The following is a 23,707-nucleotide window of genomic DNA, read 5'->3' as shown; positions in this document are numbered from 1 at the left end:
CGGGGTCCTTTGAGGCTTCTGGATAGGGCTGATGAGATGGGCCTGATAAGAGGCATTCTGGAAGGTATCAGGTCAAGCCGCTCACCACGGGCCAGGCATCCCTGGTCTCTTTGGTGAGGCCATGCTGTCAGGCTCATCCTCATGCCCACACCCCCAGGATAGGCCTTTGGCTATTTGAGTCAGGCCTGGACCCCAGTGGCCCCCAGAGCCTGCCCAACCATCCCTCCATTGTGAGGACCTTCATGGCTTGGCAGGGGAAGTGGCACGGGGGAGAGGCTAGAGCTCCCTGAGAACCCAATGTTCCTACAGCTGCTGGCTCTGGGCACAGTTTCCAAGCAAACCAAGGATCCCTGTTCATGCTTTGCGTGGTGGTTTCGTGCCTGGGTGGGCTGTGAGGAGATGGCCCCCCAGGCCTCTCTTCCCTGCTCTAGTGATGTTGTCGACCACCTTGGGAAGGCCAGGGGGAGCTTGGTCCCAGCCTCTCTCAGCATGGGGAGGATGCAGGCTGGTTGTAAGGATGGCTGAGGGAAAAGAGGAAGAAGGTATGGCCACCATTTTCCCTCAAAAGGCTGTCCTTCTGAGGGGCTGGCCCCGTGGCCGAGTGGTTAAGTTCGCGCGCTCCGCTGCAGGCGGCCCAGTGTTTCATCGGTTCGAATCCTGGGCGCGGACATGGCACTGCTCGTCAGACCACCCTGAGGCAGCGCCCCACAGGCCACAACTAGAGGAACCCACAACAAAGAATACACAACTATGTACCGGGGGGCTTTGGGGAGAAAAAGGAAAAAATAAAATCTTTAAAAAAAAAAAAGAAAAAAAGGCTGCCCTTCTGAGACCACCCAAAAGGTGGTTATCTTGGATCCTGCAAAGACCTTTCCCACACCCCCTGATAACCCAGGTTCTCTTTTTCTCCTATGCTTTTCTGTTGTTGGAGTGTGGAAGACAGAGGAAGAAAGGGGGATGGGATATATGTCTTTTTGTGTGTTCCAAGGTATGTGCCCATATGTACGTATGTGTGTGCAAATAAGTTGAAGTATGTATATATGCAAATACATGTGCAACTATTTTTGTGTGTTACATATTTGCCTGTATGGATGGATATACATATGGATGAATGTTGTGGCTATGTAGATATATGCTCATGTGTATGTGTATATATATGCATAGGTATTTGTGGGTATATGTAGAGTTGTAGATGATCTTTTGTGTGTGTGTATAGGTGTGAGAATGCATAAGTTTGCATTTATGTATAGATACTGAATGGCTGGACTTTATGTAAATCTGAATTATGCTAATTTTAGATGTTATAAAATTTAAATGTTAATAATTTAACTTTATTTGCAAACTTTGAAATAATGCAAATCCCCTCAAAGTTAAAAATTATTTACTGTGTTCAAAAAATATATGTTTAAGGGCCAGCCGGGTGGTGCAGCGGTTAAGTGCACACCTTCCACTTCAGCGGCCCGGGGTTCGCTGGTTCGGATCCCAGGTGCGGACATGGCACCGTTTGGCAAGCCATGCTGTGGTAGGCGTCCCACATATAAAGTAGAGGAAGATGGGAATGGATGTTAGCTCAGGGCCAGTCTTCCTCAGCAAAAAGAGGAGGATTGGCAGCAGATGTTAGTTCAGGGCTAATCTTCCTCAAAAAAAAGAAAAAAAACCCCAAAAAACCTAACTACTAAAAAATAAAATAAATAAATAAAATTAAAAAGATATGTTTAAAAGCAAAGCTACATGACAATGATTGTTGATTTATACCCTCTAAGAACGCAGCTCTTCTCCTGACACACGCACACGCACACACATACACATGCACACAAACACACACACACATATCACTCAACATTTGTTCCCATGGGATATTTAGGGTTGAATTATACTATATCCTCAGGAAAATATCCCTTATCAAAAATGTAACTGTGTCCGTATGTTTATGTATGTGTATAACCTGGAGGAGGGTCTCTGTGTTGGTCTGTATTACCCATGCAGATATGGGGATATGCGTATACGGGCATGGGGGGCTGTGCGGGAGTCTCTGGGGGCGGGTCTCTTTGGATGTATTTGATAATAATGAGCCATGCTAAGAAGCTGAACAGTGGAAGGGTTTGCCACTGGTCGTAGCTGACTGTGTTTGGAGAAATTAGAAGTTACATTATTTCTAGATATGCTTTGCAGGGAAGTTGACCTTTGTGGGGAGTGTAGAGGGAGAGGTATGGACCATGGGTCCTAAAGAGCTTGGTGACATCCCTATGAGGGGGGTCAGGGGGTGTGCCAAGGAATTACCTAGAATGATCCTTGTCTAGCACACTAGTCTGAGAAGCCAGGGAGAAGCAAGGGCAGGTGTGGTCAATGATGGCAAGCCTCAGAGATGGTCCCCTGAGTTCTTCTCCTTCCTCCTTCCCTTCATTCCAGCTTTCTTGCCTCCACTTCCACCCCACCGCTCCCCACGCTCTTACCTGTGAGCACTGTGGGCTGTTATCATTGATGTCCAGGACAAAGATCTCCAGGAGGACGGAAGCCTGGAACTTGCCATCGGAAGCTGTGATTCTGAGCAAGTATTTGGCCATTTGCTCGCGGTCCAGGGTCTTCCTGGAGAAAATCCTCCACTCATCTCCAACTTGGCTGATGCCAAACTGGCCCAGGGGGTCTCCCTCTAAAAAGATGGGACAGAGTTTCCAGAAGCTGAGCAAAAGGAGCGAACCAGGCTTTGTGCCATAAGTGACTGCCCACCTGACACGTTTTGTAGGATTACTGGGAAAGGCAAAATTTTCCTCCCTGAACTAGGGACCCACAATTCTACTTCAAGTCACTTATTCAGTGTTATGAAGCCTCTTCCAACTTCAAAGGCCTCTTGTTAAATGGAATTATCACTGCAAGAAGCACCACTCCAAAATATGTGGCTGAGAGGCAAATTTCTTAACTTTCGTGCTTTGGGAGGCACTGGGGGAAGTTAAAGGGAAGCAAATTTCAATTCTATACAAGAACCTTCTGGAATCTAGTATCTGTTTGACAGTGGAGGGTAGGAAGTGACAACAACACTAAACTCTCTGCAGTTTTACTTTACAACTGAGGACATAGACCAAGTGGAGGTTGAGATGGGTCACTAGCCTTGCTTCTGAGTCATATTTCCTGGACACCAGTCACTGATAGGGGAGACAGATTTCTGAGATTCTAAGATTCCACAGTTCCAAGATTCAATGATTCCAAAAGTTGATGATATGTTGACATTTATTATTCTACTATTCGGAGATTTTAAGACTTTTGTGTTTTTAAGAGCCTGATACTGCAAGATGATAAGATTCTATCTCCCTAAGTCTCCATATTTCAAAGAGCTCTGATCCAGGATCTGTCTCCAGGAGTCTGTGATTCTTGGTTGGAACTTTAGGCTCATTAACTCTCCACCAGATAGCAGAGATAGACAAAGGAGCCATGTCTGTGGGAATGAGATGACATGGCACCTGGGAGAGGGGAAAAGGACACCGACAAGTAAAGAAACTCTCTTTTGGCTACTGGTTGGCTCGTTCAGCCACTGGGCAGGGATTGGGGTGATTTAAGTTTGCAATAGTTATCCACTGAGGAAAGTAGCTTGTACGGTGTGGTTTTAATCCCAGCCTGAAACAAGCTTGCAGTGTGCCCTTGGTGGAGTTTCTCTCCCTATCTGGGCTCTGGTTCTCCCATGTGTCAAATGAGGGGATAAGGCTGGAATCCTATCTAAGGAAGTGTTTTCACTCCAACACGTACATCCTGTGATGGAATAAGAAGGCTTTTCTACTTTCTACAACTTGCTCTAGACAGAATACTACTCTACGAGGACAGTCACCTGATGGTTTTCATGGATTACACAATGGTTGATGCCTTCTCCATCTCCCAGAAGCTAACTGAGAACAGGTACAGTATCTCTCTTCTATCTACTCCACTTAAAGTAATCAGAGATCCTCTTGCAAAGCATTTTCATATTTATAGGGGGCTCTCAGAGCTTTTTCCAGTTATATCTTATCAGCATCCTGGGAGGCCAATGAGAACAGATATGCCAAGTCTATAGATGGAGCAGTTGAGGTCCTGGGAGGTTAAGTGATTTACCCAAGGTCACACTGCTAATAAGCGGCAAAGCCATAACTTAAACCCATGCCTTAGGGTACCTCTTACTGGACTTTTCTCAATGCACCCCTGTGCCTCCATTGCAAGACAGGTATCCTTACCTGTGATATAGCAGGTGACCTGTCTATTCTGTTCAGAGACATCAGCATCCAAGGTTTTAAGAGTGGCCACAGGTTCACCAGGTTCACTGTTCTCAACCACAGATCCTCTGTAGTCTTCAGAAGCAAATTGGGGAGCATTGTCATTCTCATCTGTAATGGAGACTTCAACCAGGACCTGAGAAGATAGCTGGATGGTCCGGCCATGGTCATAGGCCACCACATAAAAGCGGTAGGTCTGGCGGGTTTCGCAGTCAAGTTCCTGGAGCGTGGTGATCCAGCCGGTCTCACTGTCAATGGCAAAGAGCTCATGGATATTGCTACCAGGGTCCACTGGCAGCCTGTAGCTCACCTGGCCATCATTCCCAGTGTCCTGGTCATTGGCAGTCACTTGAATGACTGTAGTCCCCACTGGCATATTCTCAGTGAGGACAGCCTTATATGGATCAGCCTCAAATATAGGCCTATTATCATTGACATCCTTCACTTGGATGTTGACAGAGACTAAGGAAACCAAGTAAGTGTCATTATGGGGGCAATGTGCCATCAAATCAATCTGGTACCATTTGGTGGACTCGTAGTCCATGGCTTTCCTCACCTTTAGAACCCCTGTGTTTCGGTCCAAGGAGAAGGTGCCGTCCTTGTTGCTCTCTGGTGTAGTGCCCTGCACTAGACTGTAGATCACTGGATCTTGAGCTGCCACTGCTTTAACAGAACCAATTTCAGATCCCTCTGGAAGGTCTTCAGATGCAGAGAAACTATAGAGAGGTTCAGAAAATTTGGGCAAGGATACTTCATTAGGAACCACCTGAAGTCGTAACAGCACCAGAGAGTTCCAGTGAGGAGGGCCCCCATCTTGGGCTTTGATTTTTAAGTCAAAGGCCCGATTTTCCAATCCCACCAGGCTCTCTTTCACCTTGACAACACCAGTGGTTGGGTTGATTTCAACGACCTCTTCATCCAAGTCCTCCATTGAGTCCACTGAGTAGGTGACATCTGCATTTCGACCTTCATCTGCGTCATATGCCAGCACCTGGATAACTGGGGAGTCTTTACTGACATTGGACTGAACGGACACTGTGTACTCAGATGCTTTGAACTGTGGGGGGTTGTCATTTTCATCTGTGAGGATGATCTTTACAGTGCAGAAGGCCACTCGTCCCCCTCCATCCTGAGCCATGACCTTAATAGCAATGACTCTTTCTGTTGAATTTTCCCGATCCAGTTTCTGCAGAGTGGTAATCTGGCCACTGGGGTTTATGGAGAACTTCTCATCTGCTAGTTTATTGATGATGGTATAATCTACAGTGCCATAGGGACCACTATCTTTGTCTATGGCTAGCAACTCAATCACCTTGGTTCCCACCTTTGCATTCTCTGCTAATTCTGCCTCATAAACATGCTGCTGGAACTCCGGGCTGTACTTGTTGGCATTTGTAGTGTTGATATACACAGGCACAGTTGCTTGGAAGACCCCATCAGAAGCACCTACCCTCAAACTGTAAGAAGAGTCCAGGTGCTTTTTGCAAAGGTTGAGCATAGAAATTATTCCCGATGAGCTGTTAATGGAGAAGTGCCGGTCCTGATTGCCAGAAAGAATCAGGTACTCCAGGCGGGAGATGTCTCTGCTGTCAGGGTCAAGAGCTTGGACTTTGAGAACCAGGTGTCCACAGGTTGCTAACTCACTGACATTGGCTTCATACTGAGGTTGCCTAAACTCTGGGGGATTGTCATTGATGTCAGACACATTGACAACCACAAGGGTTTCACCAGTGAGTGGGGGGTCTCCTCTATCCATGGCCCTGACTTTCACATGAAAGTGTTGTTGGGCTTCATAATCCAGCTCTTGAACTGTGGACATCTCCCCTGTGCTTCCATTGATCTGGAAGAATTTGGAAACATCCGAGCCATCCTCTACAATCTGATAGGAGACATCACGGTTCTGCCCTGAGTCCTGGTCAAAAGCCAACAATTGGATCACAGGGGTCTGAGCAGGCAAGCCTTCTGAGATTGAAGTGGTGTAGACTGATTGGGAGAAAGTGGGAGGATTATCGTTGATGTCCTCCACCAGGACTTCCACTGTGGCTTCAGAAAATGACCCCAGAGCTGTGTCTGTGGCTCTGACTGTGAACGTATGTTTGGTCTTAGACTCATAGTCCAAAGGGCCTGTTACTGTTAGGACACCAGTCTTAAAGTCGGTGGTGAAGAGCCTCAAGGGCTCTTCCTCCACAATGTTGTAGATGAGCCGGAGTCCCTCTGGACTGCGGGCCTGGGTGTGGAGAATTGGGGTATAGAGTGTAATATTTTCTGGCACTCTGACTTTGTAGTAAGGACTCTGAAACAGTGGGTTGGATTTATTTCTCACAATGACAATTACTTCTTCCTCAGTCTGGAGGGATGGGGTTCCTCCATCTCGAGCAATGACCTTGAGGTGATACTTATTTAAAGCTTGATAATCAAAGGGTTTCCTCAGTGATATGTCCCCAAGATAAGGGTCCATTCGAAAATATGTGTAATCTTCTGCAAATGCATATGTAACAGCACCATTTACCCCCAAGTCCTGGTCAGTGGCAGACACCTGAAAGAGGACATCCCCTGGCTCTGTGCCGTCTTGGATTATGGTGTAATAGGGCAGATGCTTAAATTCAGGGTGATTGTCATTGACATCCTGAACAAAGACTCTGACTAGAGCCTGAGCTACTCGCTGAGGGGTCCGATTGTCCCTCAATTCCACTGCCACCTCATGAATGTCCTGTTGTTCTCGGTCAAATGCCACACCTCGTGTCTGCAACACGCCTGCTGACTTGATCATATGAAACATATCTGTGCCATTCAAGAGGAAGTAGGAAAGAGTGTCATTCAAATGACTGCCCTGGCCACCAAGAATCACCAGTGCCTTTCTGTCCCGCAAATTCTCTTTCACTGTTGCCCTGTAGACATCTTGGTCAAACCGTAAGCTTGTGTTAAGGGCTTGTGTTAAAAAAATTTTTACCAGTGCAGTATCTTGATACAGGCCATCAGAAGCCCTGATGATGAGCTCTCGATTGAGTCCCAGGAAAGCAGGATTCAACACAGATATGCAACCAGCAATAGGATGGATGGCAACAGCTTCATCAGCATTGCCAGTTTTGATGCTATAATTGACTTCTGAGTCATCATCGCTGGCGCGCACTGTGAGGAGCTCCATACCCGGATGGATGGGTGCCACTAATGCTACCTCATATATCTGGTCTGAGAACCTGGGAGGAGAGTCATTTACATTTCTGACATTGATGATGACGTGGGCAGGCCTGGGTGCAAATAAGATGGGGCTTCCTTGGTCATGGACATAGATGCTGAATTGGAAAGAGGGCATGCTCTCGTAATCCATCTTTAATATGATGGTTAGGGTTCCCATGCTGGGGTCGATTTTGAAAAACTTCAAAGCTTCTGGATCCAAAATTTTATAGACCAACAAGGAATTAGCTTCCTTGTCACTGTCAGAGGCACGAATCACAACGGGGTTGTTGTTTTCATCCACGATCATGCTGTTCAGTGGAGCTGCTTCGCTAATTTGGCCCACAAAAGTCAACTTTAAGAACATGGGAGCATTGTCATTTTCATCAATGATGTAAACAAGAACTACAACATCAGTAAATGCACCCGCCATATTGCTGCCTCGGATCTTCAGCTGGTAAGATGAAATTTTCTCATGGTCCAAGTTCTTCTGGGTGGCAATGAGGCCAGAATACGAGTTCATGGAGAATACACCATCCTTGTTTCCCTCTCTTAACTCATAGGTGACTTCTGAGGAGCTTGCAGCTGAGACAAGGAGGATTGGAGAACCAACAGGGATTGACTCAGGGATCTCTACAAAGTACTCGGCTTTTGAAAAGATGGGGGCGCTGCTATCTGAGGGGTAGACGTGAATAATCACTGTAGCCAGATCATGCCACTGTGGGGAGCCTTGATCTTCTGCCTTCACTGTCAGAGTATACTGGACATGATTTGTTTTCCCAAGTTTCTGGGCTAGAGTGATAATGCCAAGTAGGGCATCGATGTTGAAGAAACCCTCGCTGTTCCCTGAAACAAAAGACAAGACAAACCAAAGTTTACCAAACCCTCATGGGGTGCCAACTAGGCTTTCGAGATCAGCAAAGAGGCTATCACACAAAGGTTGGACAGGGCAAAATCCACATCCCCTGCCTCCCTGGATTTAGTTATGACAGAGTGTATAGGGTAGATATATACTTGATAAAATTCCTCATATGGTTCACATAGCAGATGCTCCATAAATGACAGCTTCAATTATCACTAAGTCTTCGGGTCACAACTTAAGCCACAAACCAAAGCTGCAGTAGGTCTTTGAAGCAAAGACAGGAGACTTATACTTTGTAGGAAAGACGGACTCCACCCGGTATTTCAGTGGTGCCTTTTATAGGAAAAGCTTCAGTCATATTATGCAGAATTTTTAATCATCCTTTACATAACTTTTAATAGCTTTGGTTATATACTTGCTATAAAAACTATATGAAAGTTATAGTTATATACTTGATATAAAAACTTGATATGAAAACTATAAATATGGAGTCATAAATTGTCAAGACTGTAGGGACTTTAAAACCCACTGTGTCTACTTCCCATATAGTCTATAGTGGGAAAGTCCTTGTCAGCCTTGGGGAGTGAGTGGTAAGGAATTGAATGGGGCGGGGGGGTGGTACTGGATAGACCACCCAGGTGCTGAGGCTCCTCATCAAATGCCCTTTCCACCAGCCCTGGGTTTCCTAAACTTCAGGCGTTCTCACATTGCCTTTACAGTTTTTTCTACATCCAGCCACTACTATTTCATATTATTATTTAATCAGTGTTTTCCTTTAAATTGATTCATTTTTCAAATTTAAAATATTTTTAACAGGCAACTTTATTTTGCTACTTTAAAAAGAAAACCGTTATTGCTTGCCAGAAATCAGAGGTTACCAAAAAAATGGCAATGGAAAAATATCTTATTAAAATCTGGATCAAATCTGTTGCTTGCTAAAGGGTGTCAGCCTCAGACCTATCCTTTTTCTTTGGTAAAGATGAAGAGTAGCAAGTGTTAGAGAAGAATTAAAAACACTCTAGAACCCAATGGAAGCTTTGTCCTTGACTCCTCAGGGAGTCCAAATGAGAATCAAAAAGGGAATACTTTCTCCACATCCGGCTACCTATTTTTCTTTGTGGTTCTTTTTAAATTTAATATCTATTTTGATAAATGCATAGGAACACTTCAAATTTAAGTTTTGAGGAAAGTTATGGTTATACGACATTGCATGGTTCACAAAAAATAGTGTTGAAAACTAATTATATTTCCCTAAAAAATAGTTTCTCAAAGCTATGGCAGTTTTTAAAGTCTGACTTTACTTGGACAACAAAAATCCTTTTTCTTTCCTTCTTTTTTTTGTTGTGGTAAGAGCAGATAATATGAGATCTATCCTCTTCACAAATGTTTAAGGGTGCTGTACAGTATTGCTACCTATGAGCACAATGTTGGATGGCAGAACGCTAGAACTTATTCATCTTGCACAACTGACACTTTTTTCCAGTTTTATTGCAATATAATTGACATACGAAATTATATTAGTTTACAGTGTACAACATAAGGATTTGATATATGTATATGTTGCAAAATGATCACACAAAAAGTTTACTTAACATGCATCACCTCACACAGTTACAAATATCTTTTTCCTTGTCATGAGACCATTACCTATTTAATGCCATGATGACTGATACCTGAATAATTTAGCTCACCCCCTCTCCCCCAGGAGGTTAGGTCTTCCACTTGGGGAAGTATTGCTCTTTACTATTATTATTCCATGGGTACGTATTTTATTATTTCAATGGCAAAGCAAATAGCTGGGCTTCGTCTCAGAACATTCCATCTGATTCTCCCACTCATGGAAGCCATTCTCCAGCTGACTAGTGAGGTGATTTCCCAGTTTGCCTTCGTGAAACAAATCCCAAGTTCAGTCAAAGGACATGGTTTTGATGAGTAGACAGCAGTCTAAAAGTAGTTCCATTAAAAGTAGCCAAGTAATCTATCTAAATGTTAATTATAATTTCCTATCTTATACTGCTGAGAGAAGAAAAGCGGGGCCCAAAATTGTATGTTCATTTTGATCTTAGTAATGCAAAAAGGTGCATAGAAAAAGACAAGAGGGAAATACACAAAATTATTTTCTCTGGATGATGGACACTATGACTGAGCGCTATTTTCCTCTTTATACATTCCTGTTTTTTCCATGTTTTAAAAAATGAGCATGTGATTATTCACAATAGCCAAGACAAGGAAGCAACCCAACTGCCCATCAGCTGATGACTGGATAAAGAAGCTGTGGTGTATATATACAATGGAATACTACTCAGCCATAAAAAAGACAAAATCGTCTCATTTGCAACAACATGGATGGACCTTGAGAGCATTGTGCTAAGTGAAATAAGCCAGACAGAGAAAGACAAACACTGCATGATTTCACTCACATGTGGAAGATAAAGAAACACGTGGATAAAGAGAACAAATTAGTGGTTACCAGAGGGGAAGGGAGTTTGGAGGGTGGGGGAAAGGGGGAAAGGGGCACTATACATGGTGGTGGAAAAAACTAGACTATTGGTGGTGAGCATGATGTTGTCTACACAGAACCTGATATATAATAACGTACACCTGAAATTACACAATGTTATAAACCAATAGGACCTCAATAAAACAATTTTTTAAAAAATGAGCATGTGCTACTTCTATAATCAGAAGAATATTTAAAAACGAATCTTAACTTATCTGTAAAATAAAATTAGTGCCTCCATCAATTGGGTTGTCAGTGGGATAAAATGAGATAAAAGATGTGATTATACTTCATAAATCACAAAAAGTAAGCAATTAATGGGGTATAATTTGTATTCTTCTTCAGGGATCCATAAACTTCTGCCACATAGCAAAGTATAGCAACTTCTCTTTTTCCAAAAAAGGAAAATGTAAAAAGCTCTGATTTCCTGAAAGTGTAGAAGATACTGACAAGCAATAAATGACAATGATGCTCTATGAGGGCAGAGACAAGCCATGTTCATCTTTGTCCTTCCACAGCATCTAGCTCTACGAAGTGTTAATTACTATCAAAGATAACAATTATTATTAAATACTTTCAATTATGAATTATCAAACATTACAAATTATGATTAATAATTAGGTGGATATTAGATATTATCATTTTTGCTACATTAATTACTTATAATTAATACTTATCCATGATAGCAATAACCCCTGGCATTTGTATAATATTTTACCATTTACAACATGTATTAACATACATCTTCTCTTTTAATCTTTGTAAAAACTTTCTGGTACAGGTAATATTATTCCCATTTTTAAGATAAGGAAAACCATATAATAGATATGAAATCATGATGTGGCGTTAGCAGAAAATGAAAATTACTCCTAAAACTGTACCATGCATCTCATAAAGTATTTCTAGGTCCCTCTATTGTATTGGTACAAAGATATTACATTTTTAAATGTTGCGTGGATTTCATAAGCATCCCTTACACGTAGAGTCGTTGGTAGGTTTATATAATATCTATATAAGTTCTCCCATAGCTTGAGTAGTCCCTTAATTACTGCTCTTACCATCTTTGAAAGTGCAGTCCCAGGGAATGCTCTAGAATGGTAATTTGCCAAAGCTTAGAGAACTTGGCCCTTGATTAACTCGCAAATTCATGCCTCTAGTCCTTTCTCTTATTGCTGAAGCCCCTTCCCCTATGCTCTGGACTCACGGCCAGGCCTCTCACCTTTGAGGAGGGAGTAGTGGACTTCAGCGTTGTCTCCTCTGTCACCATCCATGGCTCGGACCTGGAGCAGCTCTGTGCCGGGGGCTGTGGTGTCAGCAACATTCGTCTCATAGTGGAGCTGGGTGAAGTGCGGTGGGTGGAGGTTCCCATCCTCCACGTGAATGGACACCCACACAAAGTTCCTCTTAATGGGCATCTCCTGGTCTCGGACCTATGGGCCCAAGGGGGTAATACAGCGAGCAGCAAATGGCAGGAGAGGAGGCAGGTTAGATTAAGGCCAACGAAATAGAATGCCAATGAAAATATACCCAGTTGTAACTCTCCCTATTCCTTTAAATTTTGCTCTCATTTTTGCTCTTTCCTCCTTTTAAATAAATTTATCGATTAGTGATTACTAGGCTTAGCTATTTTCATGGATAATTTCACTTTAGGAGAAAGGCAGAAATAAGCAGAGAAGCAATATTTTCCAAATTAGGTCTCATAGAATATTAGTTCTTCAAGATGTTATGCAGGGAAAAGAAGAAAAAATAAAAAAAAACGGTTCTACGGTCATTCTAGAGGGAGCACTGAATTAAAGGAAGTTAAAGCCCAGAGGATGATAAACTAACGCGTAAGGATCCTGGACCTCGAGTCAGGAAGGCTGGACTCTGATTCTGGTTCCATCATAAACAACTGTATGATGGTGAGCAAGTCTCTCTTCCTCTGTGGGCCCCAGGTGTAAGATAAGAGAAGTTGATGGGTGGGATCAGAGCTGGGACCACAGTGAGGCACGTAGGGCATAAATTTAAGGAGGCACTCACTCTCAGGGTCATAAAAGTGCAGGCACACAACCCTAAGAGTGAGTCTTCCTCAAATTTTGTGCCCTACGTACTTTGCCTGCCTCACCTTAGTGCTTGCTCTGAGTGGGATGGTGTCTGGGTCCCTCCCAGCTCTGACACTGTGTGAATCCACAGTGTGGTCGTGCAGTCATGGAGCACGGAGAGAGCTGTTGGGGGATATTTGAAGTGAGTCCAGAGAAAGCCAAGGTTATAGGAGTTTCCTTGGCAGCTGTCCCATCCCTTTCTTCACCCCCCCCAGGCATCCCTTATGGAAGGTGCTTCAGGCAGGCTGTGAAATGTCACAACTCATTTCATGGATTATCATCATGAGCATCAGGACACCTGGCTCAGCAGGGGAAAGGGAACCTGCAGCACGCCTCCAAGCATATCCACCCCCTCACATCCGCATGCAAGTACATCCTCGCCCGATTTTGCAGTTTACTCACCATAACGGTCAGCGTGTGCCAAGAGAGCCCAGAGCCCAGGTCCAATTTTCCCACAGTTACCAGGACACCACTGCTTGGGTCTAGCTGGAAGAGGCTGGCACTTCGTGGGTCTAGGCTGCCGTGTATGGTGTAGATGAGGCCCTTGCCCTCGTCTTGATCCGTGGCCTGAACGCGGAGGAGCTCAACCCCAGGCAGCGTGTCTTGGGGAACTCTGACCTCATAATGAGCCTCCAGAAACTGGGGCCGATGGTGGTTAACATTGGCAATCACGAAGATGTGGACCTAGGGAGGCGAGTGAGAGAGGAGACAGACTGTCAGCTCCAGGGGTCAGGGACCTTGTCTGTCTCATTGGTCACCAGATCGTCTGCCTAGCACAGTGCCTGGCACGCAGCAGTCACTTGACAAACACTTGTCAAATGAATGTTAGGACTTAAAAATTTCGAGGCTTTCAGATAGCACACAGTCTGGTGGTTTTCGAAAACAAAATTTTTGATCAAGGGCCTTTTCTACAAATGAAGTTTTTTGTGAAATTCCCATGGGTGAAACCGATAAAACTCTGGCTGAAACGAGAGTAGAAATCCAGAGCCCCACGTACCATCATTCCTCATACCCGTGGAAGCTCCCGTGGCACTCTATCTTTAATTGAAAACCACCCATTTAGACAAACCCCCTCATTTCACAGAGATCCACAGTGGGAACAAGAATTCTCCCAAGATCACAGAAGTAGAGAGTGTATCAGATAAGACAGGCATGCAGAACCTTGATTCCAGATTCAGCGTTCTTTGAGATACACCCTTCACAGGAAGCCTTCTGTAGCCCCATTCCCACCAACGAGTCCTCCCATGTCCTCTCAACTCAAGGGTCCCCAGCAAGGTCTCTAACCTGGGTGGCAATGGCTTGAGACCCATCGGTCACCTCCACGGTCAAGTTATAGCTCAACTTCCTCCTTGTATCAAGAGGCTTGGCGATGACGATGCTGCCTGTGGTCTTCTCAATGTCAAACTCCATGTCCTTGTCCCCACCTGGTGTGGGAGTGGGGGCAAAGCACACACAACCTCACTGATTCAGGCAATAGGAGCACAACATGGGATTTGGCTGATAGATTTCCAGAAGGTGCTAGTAGATTCTGTCAAGTTATTGTCAAGTTATTATCAAGATCCAAGTGATGATAAAGAAAAAGGTCAGGTCATAAGGACTGAAGAGTCCCAGAGGAAGACCAAAATCTGCCGTGGAACGTATTCTGCTCCTAGGATTGAAACGTGCAGGAGTAACGGAGCTCTACTTCACGGCTGACAGGTGGCTTGTGCAGTCTAAAGGTGCCTACACATGGGAAAAAATGAAATCGGCCTCTGTTCAACAAGAGGGAGTTGATTTAATACACTCTAAGTATTCAAAATATAGAATCAGCATGCAGCGATCTAAATGTCCACTAAATTGAAATCTGTTTAGTGACATGGAAATATTTTCAGGATGTATTTAAAGAGGTTAGAAAACAATATTTTAACATAACCCTAATTGTGTGTGTGTATAAAGAAAAATGACTAGAAGGAAACACATCAAAATTGTGATAGTGGAATTATGTTCTGATTGATGGGCGTTTAGGTGATTTTTATTTTCTTCTCTGCACTCATTTGTGTTTTCTAAATGTTCTGTTGAATACGTCTATTAATTTTGCACAAAAGAAAAAAAAGCCAAATATAAAGAGCAGGGAATCAGAACTGGAACTAATCCAGGAGGTCAATAAGGTTGGGATGGGTGTGTATCCAATCTCTGAACCAGGCTGGGAAACTCTATAATGAGACTCCATGGTTCATGTGGTACCGAAACTCTTAGGTTAGAGATTCTTAACCTGGAATCCCTGGTTGGGTTTCAGAGAATCTATAAAATCCCTAAATTTGTATGCAAATTTGTGGGGGGGTGGGTGGTGTGCGCGCGCACACATGCACGTATGCATGTCTTTCTGGGAAGAAGGCTTAAGTATTCATCAGATTTCCAAAGGGGTTCATACTGCCCCCACCCTCTGTTTTAAAAATGTTTTAACAAATTCTTGCTTTAGAGACAGAAAGGAATTTCAGAGGAGGCCATGAGAGCTTGGACCCAACTATCTGCTACGACTAGAATGGACACTTTCCTCTGATCTTGAGGGTGGAACCTGGGACCAGAACATTAAGCGTGGCCCCAAGGTACAGCTGGCCGCAGGCTCATGGTCAGTGAAGTCAGCTCTGCACTGCTTTTCACACGGAGGCAGAAAAGGAAACACAAAACCTGTGCCTTCTCCTCCAGGTCTCCCTGGACCACCATCTTTCGTCTCCCTGGTAATTGGTAACTGAGGCACTGTCCAACTCAGACTGAGGTTGCCAGTGAGACCGTGGAGCTTCCACCTGAGGTCCTAACTGGTGTGGGAGGAAAGCTTGGCAGAAGTGGTACTCCTACTACCCACTGCCCCTGAAAACCAGGGAAGAGGCAATCACCACTAATGGCCAAAAAGGGGCTGCCAGGGAACGTGACCATGAGATGCTTGGAAAGACTGTACCACAAGGACTGACGCTGCTCTGCCACACCTGAGATGCTGAACCAGAAGAGGCCGGGTCGGCCCTCAACGCTGATGACTCCCACCATATGGTTCACGGGGTCTGTCTCCATGACTGTGAATCTGTAGTGGAGCTCGTCGAAGGCCAGGGGGATGGAGGAGGGCCGGGGCGGGGGGATCCACTCGATGTGTAGCCGGACACTGGCAGAGAGTGGTGGTTGCCCATTGTCTGTTGCCTTGATCTGAAAAGAGGCCAAAACTGAAACTGAGGCTTTGTCTTTAGTGTTGGGGCCAAAAAACAAGAAAACCCAGGTGGCCAGGCCAAGAGACAGAGCGTCCTTGACTGACCGAGCTGGCCTCTTGTCCACTGGTCCATTCCATCAACGTGCACTTGAGGACTTCCTGTAAACAGGCACAAAGCTAGCTGCTGCGGGCACGGTGGTGAACAAAACATATAACCTGTGCTCAAGAACCGCGTGGATGGTGAAAAAATAATAATAAACAACCATAAAATAAAGCCACGATTAACTGAAGGCTTACTGTGTGCTAGTTCCTAAACTGGACTTGACGTCCATGGACTTTTACCCTTCCCAACAACCATAAACATGAGAAACCAGAATTTATTGAGTTCTCACTATTATCAGGCTCTGCTCTAAGTGCAATGTCTGGTTTAATCCTCATGACAGCCCTGAGAGAGGTGCTAGTATCATCTCCATTTTACAGGAGGAAACAGGGGCTCCGCATGGTAAATTCACCTGCCTGGGACTGTCTGCCTGGTCGGCAATGAGGCTGGGGTTGAATTCATACCGTCTGACGTGGAGCCCAGGCCCTAGCCACTTGCTGAATTGGCTTCCTACAAGGAAACATTCTAGCTCCATTTTACTGATGATAAAAAAAAAAAGGCTCAAAAGGATTAAGTGACTTGGCCAAGGCCCCACAGGTGAACCACGGCAGAGCTAGGATAGGAAGCCAGGCTTACCTTGATTCCAAAGCTCCTGCCACTCTCACCAAAATCCTTATCTCTAGCAGAGTGCATTTCCCAGGCAAGGACCTTATTGCCCTCAAAGAGAAAGGCCCAGAATTCTGATCCTTTGGCTGAAGTCAGGCCTCTCAGTTTCTCTGGCAGAAAGCCAGGGAGGGGAGTGCCGCCTCCATCATCCCTGACGGCTGTCTCCCTCCTCCTATATCCTCAAAGAAAATCCCTGACCAGTTATGCCACTCCCGCCCCTGCGGCCTCCATGTACCCCTCACCGTTAAGATGTTATACACTCCAGCTTTGAAGGTGCTGCTGGATGACACCACGCCCGTGACCGGGTCGATACTGAAGCCCTCGTCATCACTCTCTTCGATGCTGTAGGTGACCCTGCCGTTGAGACCCTCATCCAGGTCTGAAGCCACCAGCCTGTACACAGGCCCAGGGGTCCCTGGGCTCAGCCTCTCTGGAAGGCGGACATTGAAGAGCTTGTGGGAGAACACAGGAGGGTTGTCATTGACGTCCAAGATGCGTACCACCACCCTGGAGGTGGACCTTAGCGAGGGCTCCCCATTGTCCTGCACGGTCACCTGGGGACAGAATCCAGTGTGAGTTGCCAGATGCAATGCAGTGAATATGGATCACCACCCGCTGCAACCCTACCCCTACCCCTGCCTTCCACAGCCTGGAAATATTAGTCAGTCTGTTCTTTGGAATATCCTTGTGATTTTTATTATCATAATCTCACCCACTTGGAACCCAGCTCTCTAGTAACCTCACCCACAGGAAAGCCAGCAAGAACCGAGAAAAAAACTAGAAAGAACTGGAAGCAGACAAGTCACGGAGGCTCCAGAAAAAAGCTGGTGCTCTTTACTCAGGAGGCCCATGGGCCGTTTCTCAGAGACCATTAACTTTTTATTTGCTCGTAATTTTCATAAGCTTTGTTCTCCAGTTTTCTTAAGCTACTGGAGGTTAGAAAAAACAAATGAGAAGATGTTTATGAAGGAGTGGGAGGTAGCTTTTGAGTCAGACTTGCGGCCCGATGCGTGAAATGAAACCCAGAGTGAGTGAAAAGGCACTAAAACAATTTCAGAATTGGGGGCTGTGTCATGCAGGGGCAACTTATCCCGGGCATCAACAGCCCCAAGGGCATTGTATGGGGTAAGACGTTTCCACTAAATGGCTCTGAATTTTTAAAAATATTTTGCTATTTAAAGATAAGTACCTCTACTGAACTGTGGAGAATGCTTTAGCCCCTAGAAGGCCATTTAGCTGCTGCTTACTAATAATACCTGCTACTTACAAAAGGAATATGCAAAGCCTGGGAGCATAGAAGGCAAAGTTTATTTCAGTTCTGCTGAGGAATTTGTGTCCCTCCCACCTGATATCTTTAAGACTAGAAGAGATGCCTGTACATCAATTATGGGTAGCTCAAGAGGGGACACAACTACTAACTCAATGGTAACTCAAGAGGGGACATTCCTTCTGATTTACTCCCCTCCAGGTCAAGACCAATGCCTCTCATTGGAATGGGCACCAAGGATGCCTATGGGATTTTAGAGACATCCTAGAAAGAGCACAGATCTAGAAGACAAAGGTCTGAGTTTCCATCCTGGCTCTCCTACTGAACTAGCATTTGACCACGGGTAACTCTCTCTCTGGACTGTGGGGATGTGCTAGAAAGCAGACTCAATAATTACATAGCACATGTGTACGGCTCGCTATTCCTTGCCCTCACTGCAGGCATTACTAATCAATCAGTGCTTCCTGCCCTGCCTGGACATGGTTTCAGATTCCTTCCCTTCACAGTGCTAAAGAGCCAGTGAAGACCCTGAGAGTCTTCACCACCAACTACAGCAAGTCTCAGCTTAAGTAGCAACTCCTCCCTGAGCCCAGTACCCTCCTCAGCCACAGTGCTTGGAGGCAAGCATGTGACCCCCAAGGCCTGGCTCGGCTCCAGCCTTGGCCTCCTTCAGGAGGATTTGGAACCCAGTGAGTGGGTTCACCACCAGCACTCACCTCCAGGATGTGTTCATCCTTGTTCTCTCGGTCCAGCTGCCGGGCGGTGGATAGCAGACCTGGGGGAGAGATGGCAGGAGGGAGAACTGAGCAGAGGGCTCCCAGGACCACTCTACTGGGGGTGAGTGCAAGGATTCCATTCAAATCCTACCTCAGAATCCTTCTGGTCTTTGGAGAACAAGAACATTAAGGAGAAATAGAATCCTGGAGAAAGAGAAGGGGAAGCGAGGAGGGGAGAGCACAGCAGAGATGATGGTATCTGTGGAGGCTCCCACCTGCATCCTGCTTTCACCATCAGCAGGGGTGCTGTGCACAATACATTGTTAAGGAAAAAAGGCAGCTTGTCGGGAGTCATAACAGAGATCACGGTCATCGCCTTCAGTTCATGGGAAATCACAAAATGGTAGCTTTTTACTCTTTTGTTATTATTACATAATTCACCTGAGTCCTAGCACTGACTCTTCCCACGACCGGCTGGCACAGACGAGCCAGCGGAGGGCTCCTCTGGGCTCCTTCCAGCTCATCTATAAATTGAGGAAGGTGAACTTGGTGATCTGTAAGTCTAGTTTTAATTTTCTGAGGCACTATCGCTATAAATTGATGGTACAAAGGAGAGGAGGTGCCAGTTCTCTGCCAGCATCAGGGAAGCCAAGAGCGCAAGGCCCCGAGGGGCATCGGAGCCCATAGACGAGAGGTCACCGCTGGGGAGGGAAGGGCTTTTTAAAATAAAAGCAGAGCTATTGGCAGAGGTCAGTGAGTCATCCGAAAAGTTTCAATAAGTTTCTTGATCTTGTTTTAGGCAACTAAATGATGGAGTAATGGAATGAAGTGTGGGGATGGGGGCTCTGTGAGAGGAAGGCGGATTCAGTGCTGCGGTGGAGCCTCCAGTGCTGGAAATGGGAGTAGAATGGGAGGAGTGGCCTCTGCCAGGGGCGTGCTCTTGCCTCGTGCAATAATAATATATAATAATAATATATATAATAATATATAATATATAGTAATAATAATAAGTCACCTGGACTTGTTCTTCCCTAACTGAAGGCAGGCATGGGAGGGATCAGAAAGGGCTCCTGGAGAGCCCCACAGCCAGAGGCCCTTCCAGCCAGAGAAGGAAGACACATGCCTCTCAGACATTGTGAATATTGCCCCAGGTCACCCCACCCAGCTCACCTCCAAGCTGAGGGGCCTGCAGGGGAGGACCCAGGATCTGGGATCCCCCAGAAGGAGTACAGGGATGAGAGGGCCTCAGCAGGGCAGCCTTCCTTCTGGCTCAGTCCTGGCTCTCCTCCCTGCTCCTTCTCCCTTCATCTCTTCTGCTCCCTTTCTCTCTCCTCTCTCTCTCTTTATCCCTCACCATCCTCCCTCTCTCTTCCTTTCCAGGTCTTGCTCGCTCCCTCCTCCCTCTTTGCCTCTCTGAGTCTCAAACACTCTTTCTCTGGTTTTTCTTTGCTCTCTTCCTTTTTCTCACCACTGCCTCCCTCCACCTTCTAAGGGCCAGTGTCCCTGGACTTGCTGCCTTGGCTTCCTGGACCATCGTCCCTGTTATCAGCCTCATCCCCCTCTGTGAGATTGGTGTCAGGATTCCCAGGGAGTGCTCGTGTAGAATGGGGACATGGCAGAGCCCCCCCTTGGAACTATGTGAGAGTCCACTGAGGACCCTTCTTGGCCCAAGGTGGGCGCTCAGCCGAGTCAGCTCTCATCACTTCTCCCCTCAAACAGGTGTTTCCCCATCACCCTATCTCAGCTCCCTCTCCCTCCCCTCCTTCTTCCAATAATTTTCCAACTGCTGTTGATGCCACTTCTAACGGATTCCAGATCCTTCTACTCCTTTCCCCCTGACCCACCACAGTCTAGGTCTTACCCAACTACCTTCCCAGCTTCCTCTCCCCCTCCTGCCCTCCCTGAGGATCATCACAGCCAACACTCACTGAGCTCTTACCTGTCCAGGCCGTTCTTCTAAGCTCTTTATACGTCTCTATCTATTAACTCATTTAATCTTTACAACCACCCAGGAGGTAGCTATTACGATCTCCATTTCACTGATGAGAAAACTCAGGCATGGAGCAGTTCAGTAACTTTCTCACGGTTCGTAAGTGGTGGAAATGGGATATGCCTTTGGAAATTCACCAGCATGCTCTGTCTCCAGGACCTGGGTCGTCTTCCTTCCTGCTCTTGCTCCCGTCGCTCTCCTGTCCGAGTGCCCGCCCAGACTGCTCCTCGTCAAAATTCTCCCCATCCTCCAGCTCAGCAGATCCACCCCTGTCCGTGAAGCCAGGGCTGACCCACCACACTGAACAGCTTCCTCCCTCCTCTGAGCAGCCACGGCACAGCATCTACACACATTTCACAAAGTTTCCTCCTTCTCCCTGGTTCTATAGTTTTTTATACCCAGATCTTCATGCTCCTGATGGACTAAATTCCTCAAGGCCTGAAATTGTGTTTTATTTATCTTCATTTCTCTCCACAGCATATAGTTTAAATACCTTATAAGGGCAGATACCTTTAACCGTTTGCTGAATCAGTGAATGAATCTGGGGCTTAACACAAGATTGTGGATGCTGGCAGAGATTGGTGCATTCATTTCCCAATTATTTATTGAGATCCTACTGTGTGTCAAGCACTGAAGATATGACAGTGGGCATAAACTATCAAGCTTCCTTTTCTGGAAAGCCTTTGAAGTCTAGTGAAGGATATGGATAATTAATGGAATAATCACACAAGTGAATATAAGGTCTCCCGTGATAAGTGTTTTAAAAACGGAGGGAGAAGATGGTGCTGGGAGATGTCTTATAGTATTAGGAAAAACTTCTCTAAGGAAAGAACAGCTGGGCTGGGATCTGAAAGAAGAGCAGGACTTAATCAGACAAAAGGAGAGGAGACGAGAAGAGCATGTGCCAAGGCCCGGTGCCAGGAGAAGGCATGGACGGAAGCCGACCACGTGGCTGGAGCCAGAGAGTAGTAGGGTGAGAGAGGCAAGATGAAGCCAGAAAGGGCAGCAGGAGCCAGACCAGGTAGAAGTTTGTGGGACACAGCAGGATCTGGCTTTCTCTTAAGGGCACAGGGAACCCATCCAAGGTATCCAGGTGGGGAAGTGGGACGATACAATGGTGGTGATAAGAAAGGAGAGCTAGCGGCTCATGGCTGATTTATGGTTTTATTTTTAAATGTTCATGCTGATAAAAGTTTCTCCTCTTCACCTGCGGGGAGACTAGGAACATCTCTGCCCTCTGGGGCGTTTTGCCAGACCCCTGTCAGGGAACTGTTGACAGTAAACAGAACAGGGATTTGGAAGAAGCTGAGGAGCTAAAGCCCTAGGTGAAAGATCTCTTCTCTCTTCCAAAAAGGGAGGCACAAGGTGGATCCAGGTGGAGAGCCAGCTCAGGCCCTGCCTTCCGAGGGAAAAGCCGCCTCCTTTTAGGAGCAAGAATCCATTCCTGAGGTCAGAGGCCAACAGGAATGGCTCCAAACAAATGTCCCTGGGCAAACAGACACTTGGATCTCCGCCCCCCGACCCTGCAGTGTCTGTCCCAGGACCCCCCATGCTCATGCGTCTCCTGTTTCCTTTTGTCTTAAGGATTGAGGGACTGCCTGCCAGCATTCTCCTTATCCTCGTCCTCGCATCTCGCCAGAGTTCTGTCCTTCCAGGAATGAATAATTGTTGGAGCTGGAGAATGGGATGTTGGGTTCAGAGGAGAGAATGCCAGCCTTCTCTGCAGTAGGGTTGTTGTTCATCCTCCAAGAGGAAGATGTGGCCTTGGAGGAATACCCACAGCAAGGGCAGTCAGCTCTCAAACTGCAGCACCAATGGGAGCCAGGGGGGGAGCATAAATGCAGGAAGCAGCCTGGGACCAAGGCAATAGGGGGTGAGGGGACTATGGGGACCAGGGGACGTGCACCGGCTCTACACAGGGAGCTGCTGTCGATTCCAGGTAATTGTGGCCCCGGGGGAATGTGGGCTCAGTGTGGCTAGATCTTCCAGTTTTTTAAGAACAACCAGAAATCTGGAATGTTTTGTGGAATTTCCTGACTTTTACATGTTAGCAACAACTTGAAAAATTGTTATTTACGGTTTGTGCAAACCAAACAAAACACTTTTGTGGGCTACATCTGGCTCACAGCTGCCAGCTGGTGGCCTCTGGATTCCTCGAAACCACCCAGCATCTTTGCCCCAGATGCCCTGGCGCCACAGCTCTGGGCCGGCTGGAGATCAGACTGACCACGGGGCAATCTGCTTAGCTTCCCTGGCCCCAAGGAGAGAAAGCTGATGTATTCCTGTTTTCCCAAAAAGACACAGTTTGTAGAGCAGTGGTTCTCAAATCTTAGCACACATCAGAACCTTCTGGATAGCTTCTTAAAAAACAGATTGCTGGGCCCCACCCTGAGTTCTGACTCAGTAGGTCTAAGGTGGGGCCTGAGAATTTAAGTTTCTATCACGTTCATAGGTGATGCTAATGATGCTGGCCCTGGACCCCAGTTTGAGAAGCACTGCCGCAGAGAATCCTGTCCACCCAGACACCCAGGGTCCTTACCTGTGAGAGGATGAACGACGAAAAATCCCATATGGTTCCCACCGGTGATGTTGAAAGTCAGCTTTCCTTTGGAGCTGGAATCCGGGTCCCAGGCATCCAGTTGAAGCACAGAAGTGTACAAGGGTGCGTCCTCCCGGACAGAGGGGTAGAATACGGGTCTGGACATCCGGGGTGAGTTGTCGTTGACATCCATAACTTCAATGTAGACTTCAGTTACAGAAGAGAGGGGTACGGAACCGCTATCCACTGCCTGGACCGTCAGCCAGTAGCAGGACACGAATTCTCGGTCCAGGGGTGCCAAAGTCAGAATCACTCCTAGGGACAGTCAATCACCAAACCCAAAATATTTTAGAGCTCAAAGTAGTTTTAGAAGTCACTTTGCCTCACAGTTCCAAAACTGTA

General features: G+C 46.2%; 1 protein-coding gene across 2 annotated transcripts in view; it reads right to left on the bottom strand.

Annotated features, from left to right (window-relative positions):
• Positions 1–23,707, bottom strand: part of FAT2 (FAT atypical cadherin 2) — a 79,279-nt gene that overhangs the window by 30,914 nt on the left and 24,658 nt on the right. For both annotated transcript variants that reach the window (XM_070570434.1, XM_070570435.1), the window contains exons 3-11: positions 23,306–23,620; positions 18,777–18,835; positions 17,036–17,347; positions 15,816–16,026; positions 14,137–14,276; positions 13,255–13,536; positions 11,991–12,201; positions 4,197–8,255; positions 2,454–2,650 (exon numbers count right to left, since the gene is read on the bottom strand). In XM_070570434.1, the coding sequence (XP_070426535.1) occupies positions 2,454–2,650; positions 4,197–8,255; positions 11,991–12,201; positions 13,255–13,536; positions 14,137–14,276; positions 15,816–16,026; positions 17,036–17,347; positions 18,777–18,835; positions 23,306–23,620 (5,786 nt within the window). The remainder of the gene's footprint in view (positions 1–2,453; positions 2,651–4,196; positions 8,256–11,990; positions 12,202–13,254; positions 13,537–14,136; positions 14,277–15,815; positions 16,027–17,035; positions 17,348–18,776; positions 18,836–23,305; positions 23,621–23,707) is intronic.

This window comes from Equus przewalskii, chromosome 13 (genome assembly GCF_037783145.1).
Source record: "Equus przewalskii isolate Varuska chromosome 13, EquPr2, whole genome shotgun sequence".
Classification (NCBI taxonomy): domain Eukaryota; kingdom Metazoa; phylum Chordata; class Mammalia; order Perissodactyla; family Equidae; genus Equus; species Equus przewalskii.
Note: the sequence above shows the minus strand (reverse complement) of the source record. Positions and strands in the feature narration are given on the sequence as shown.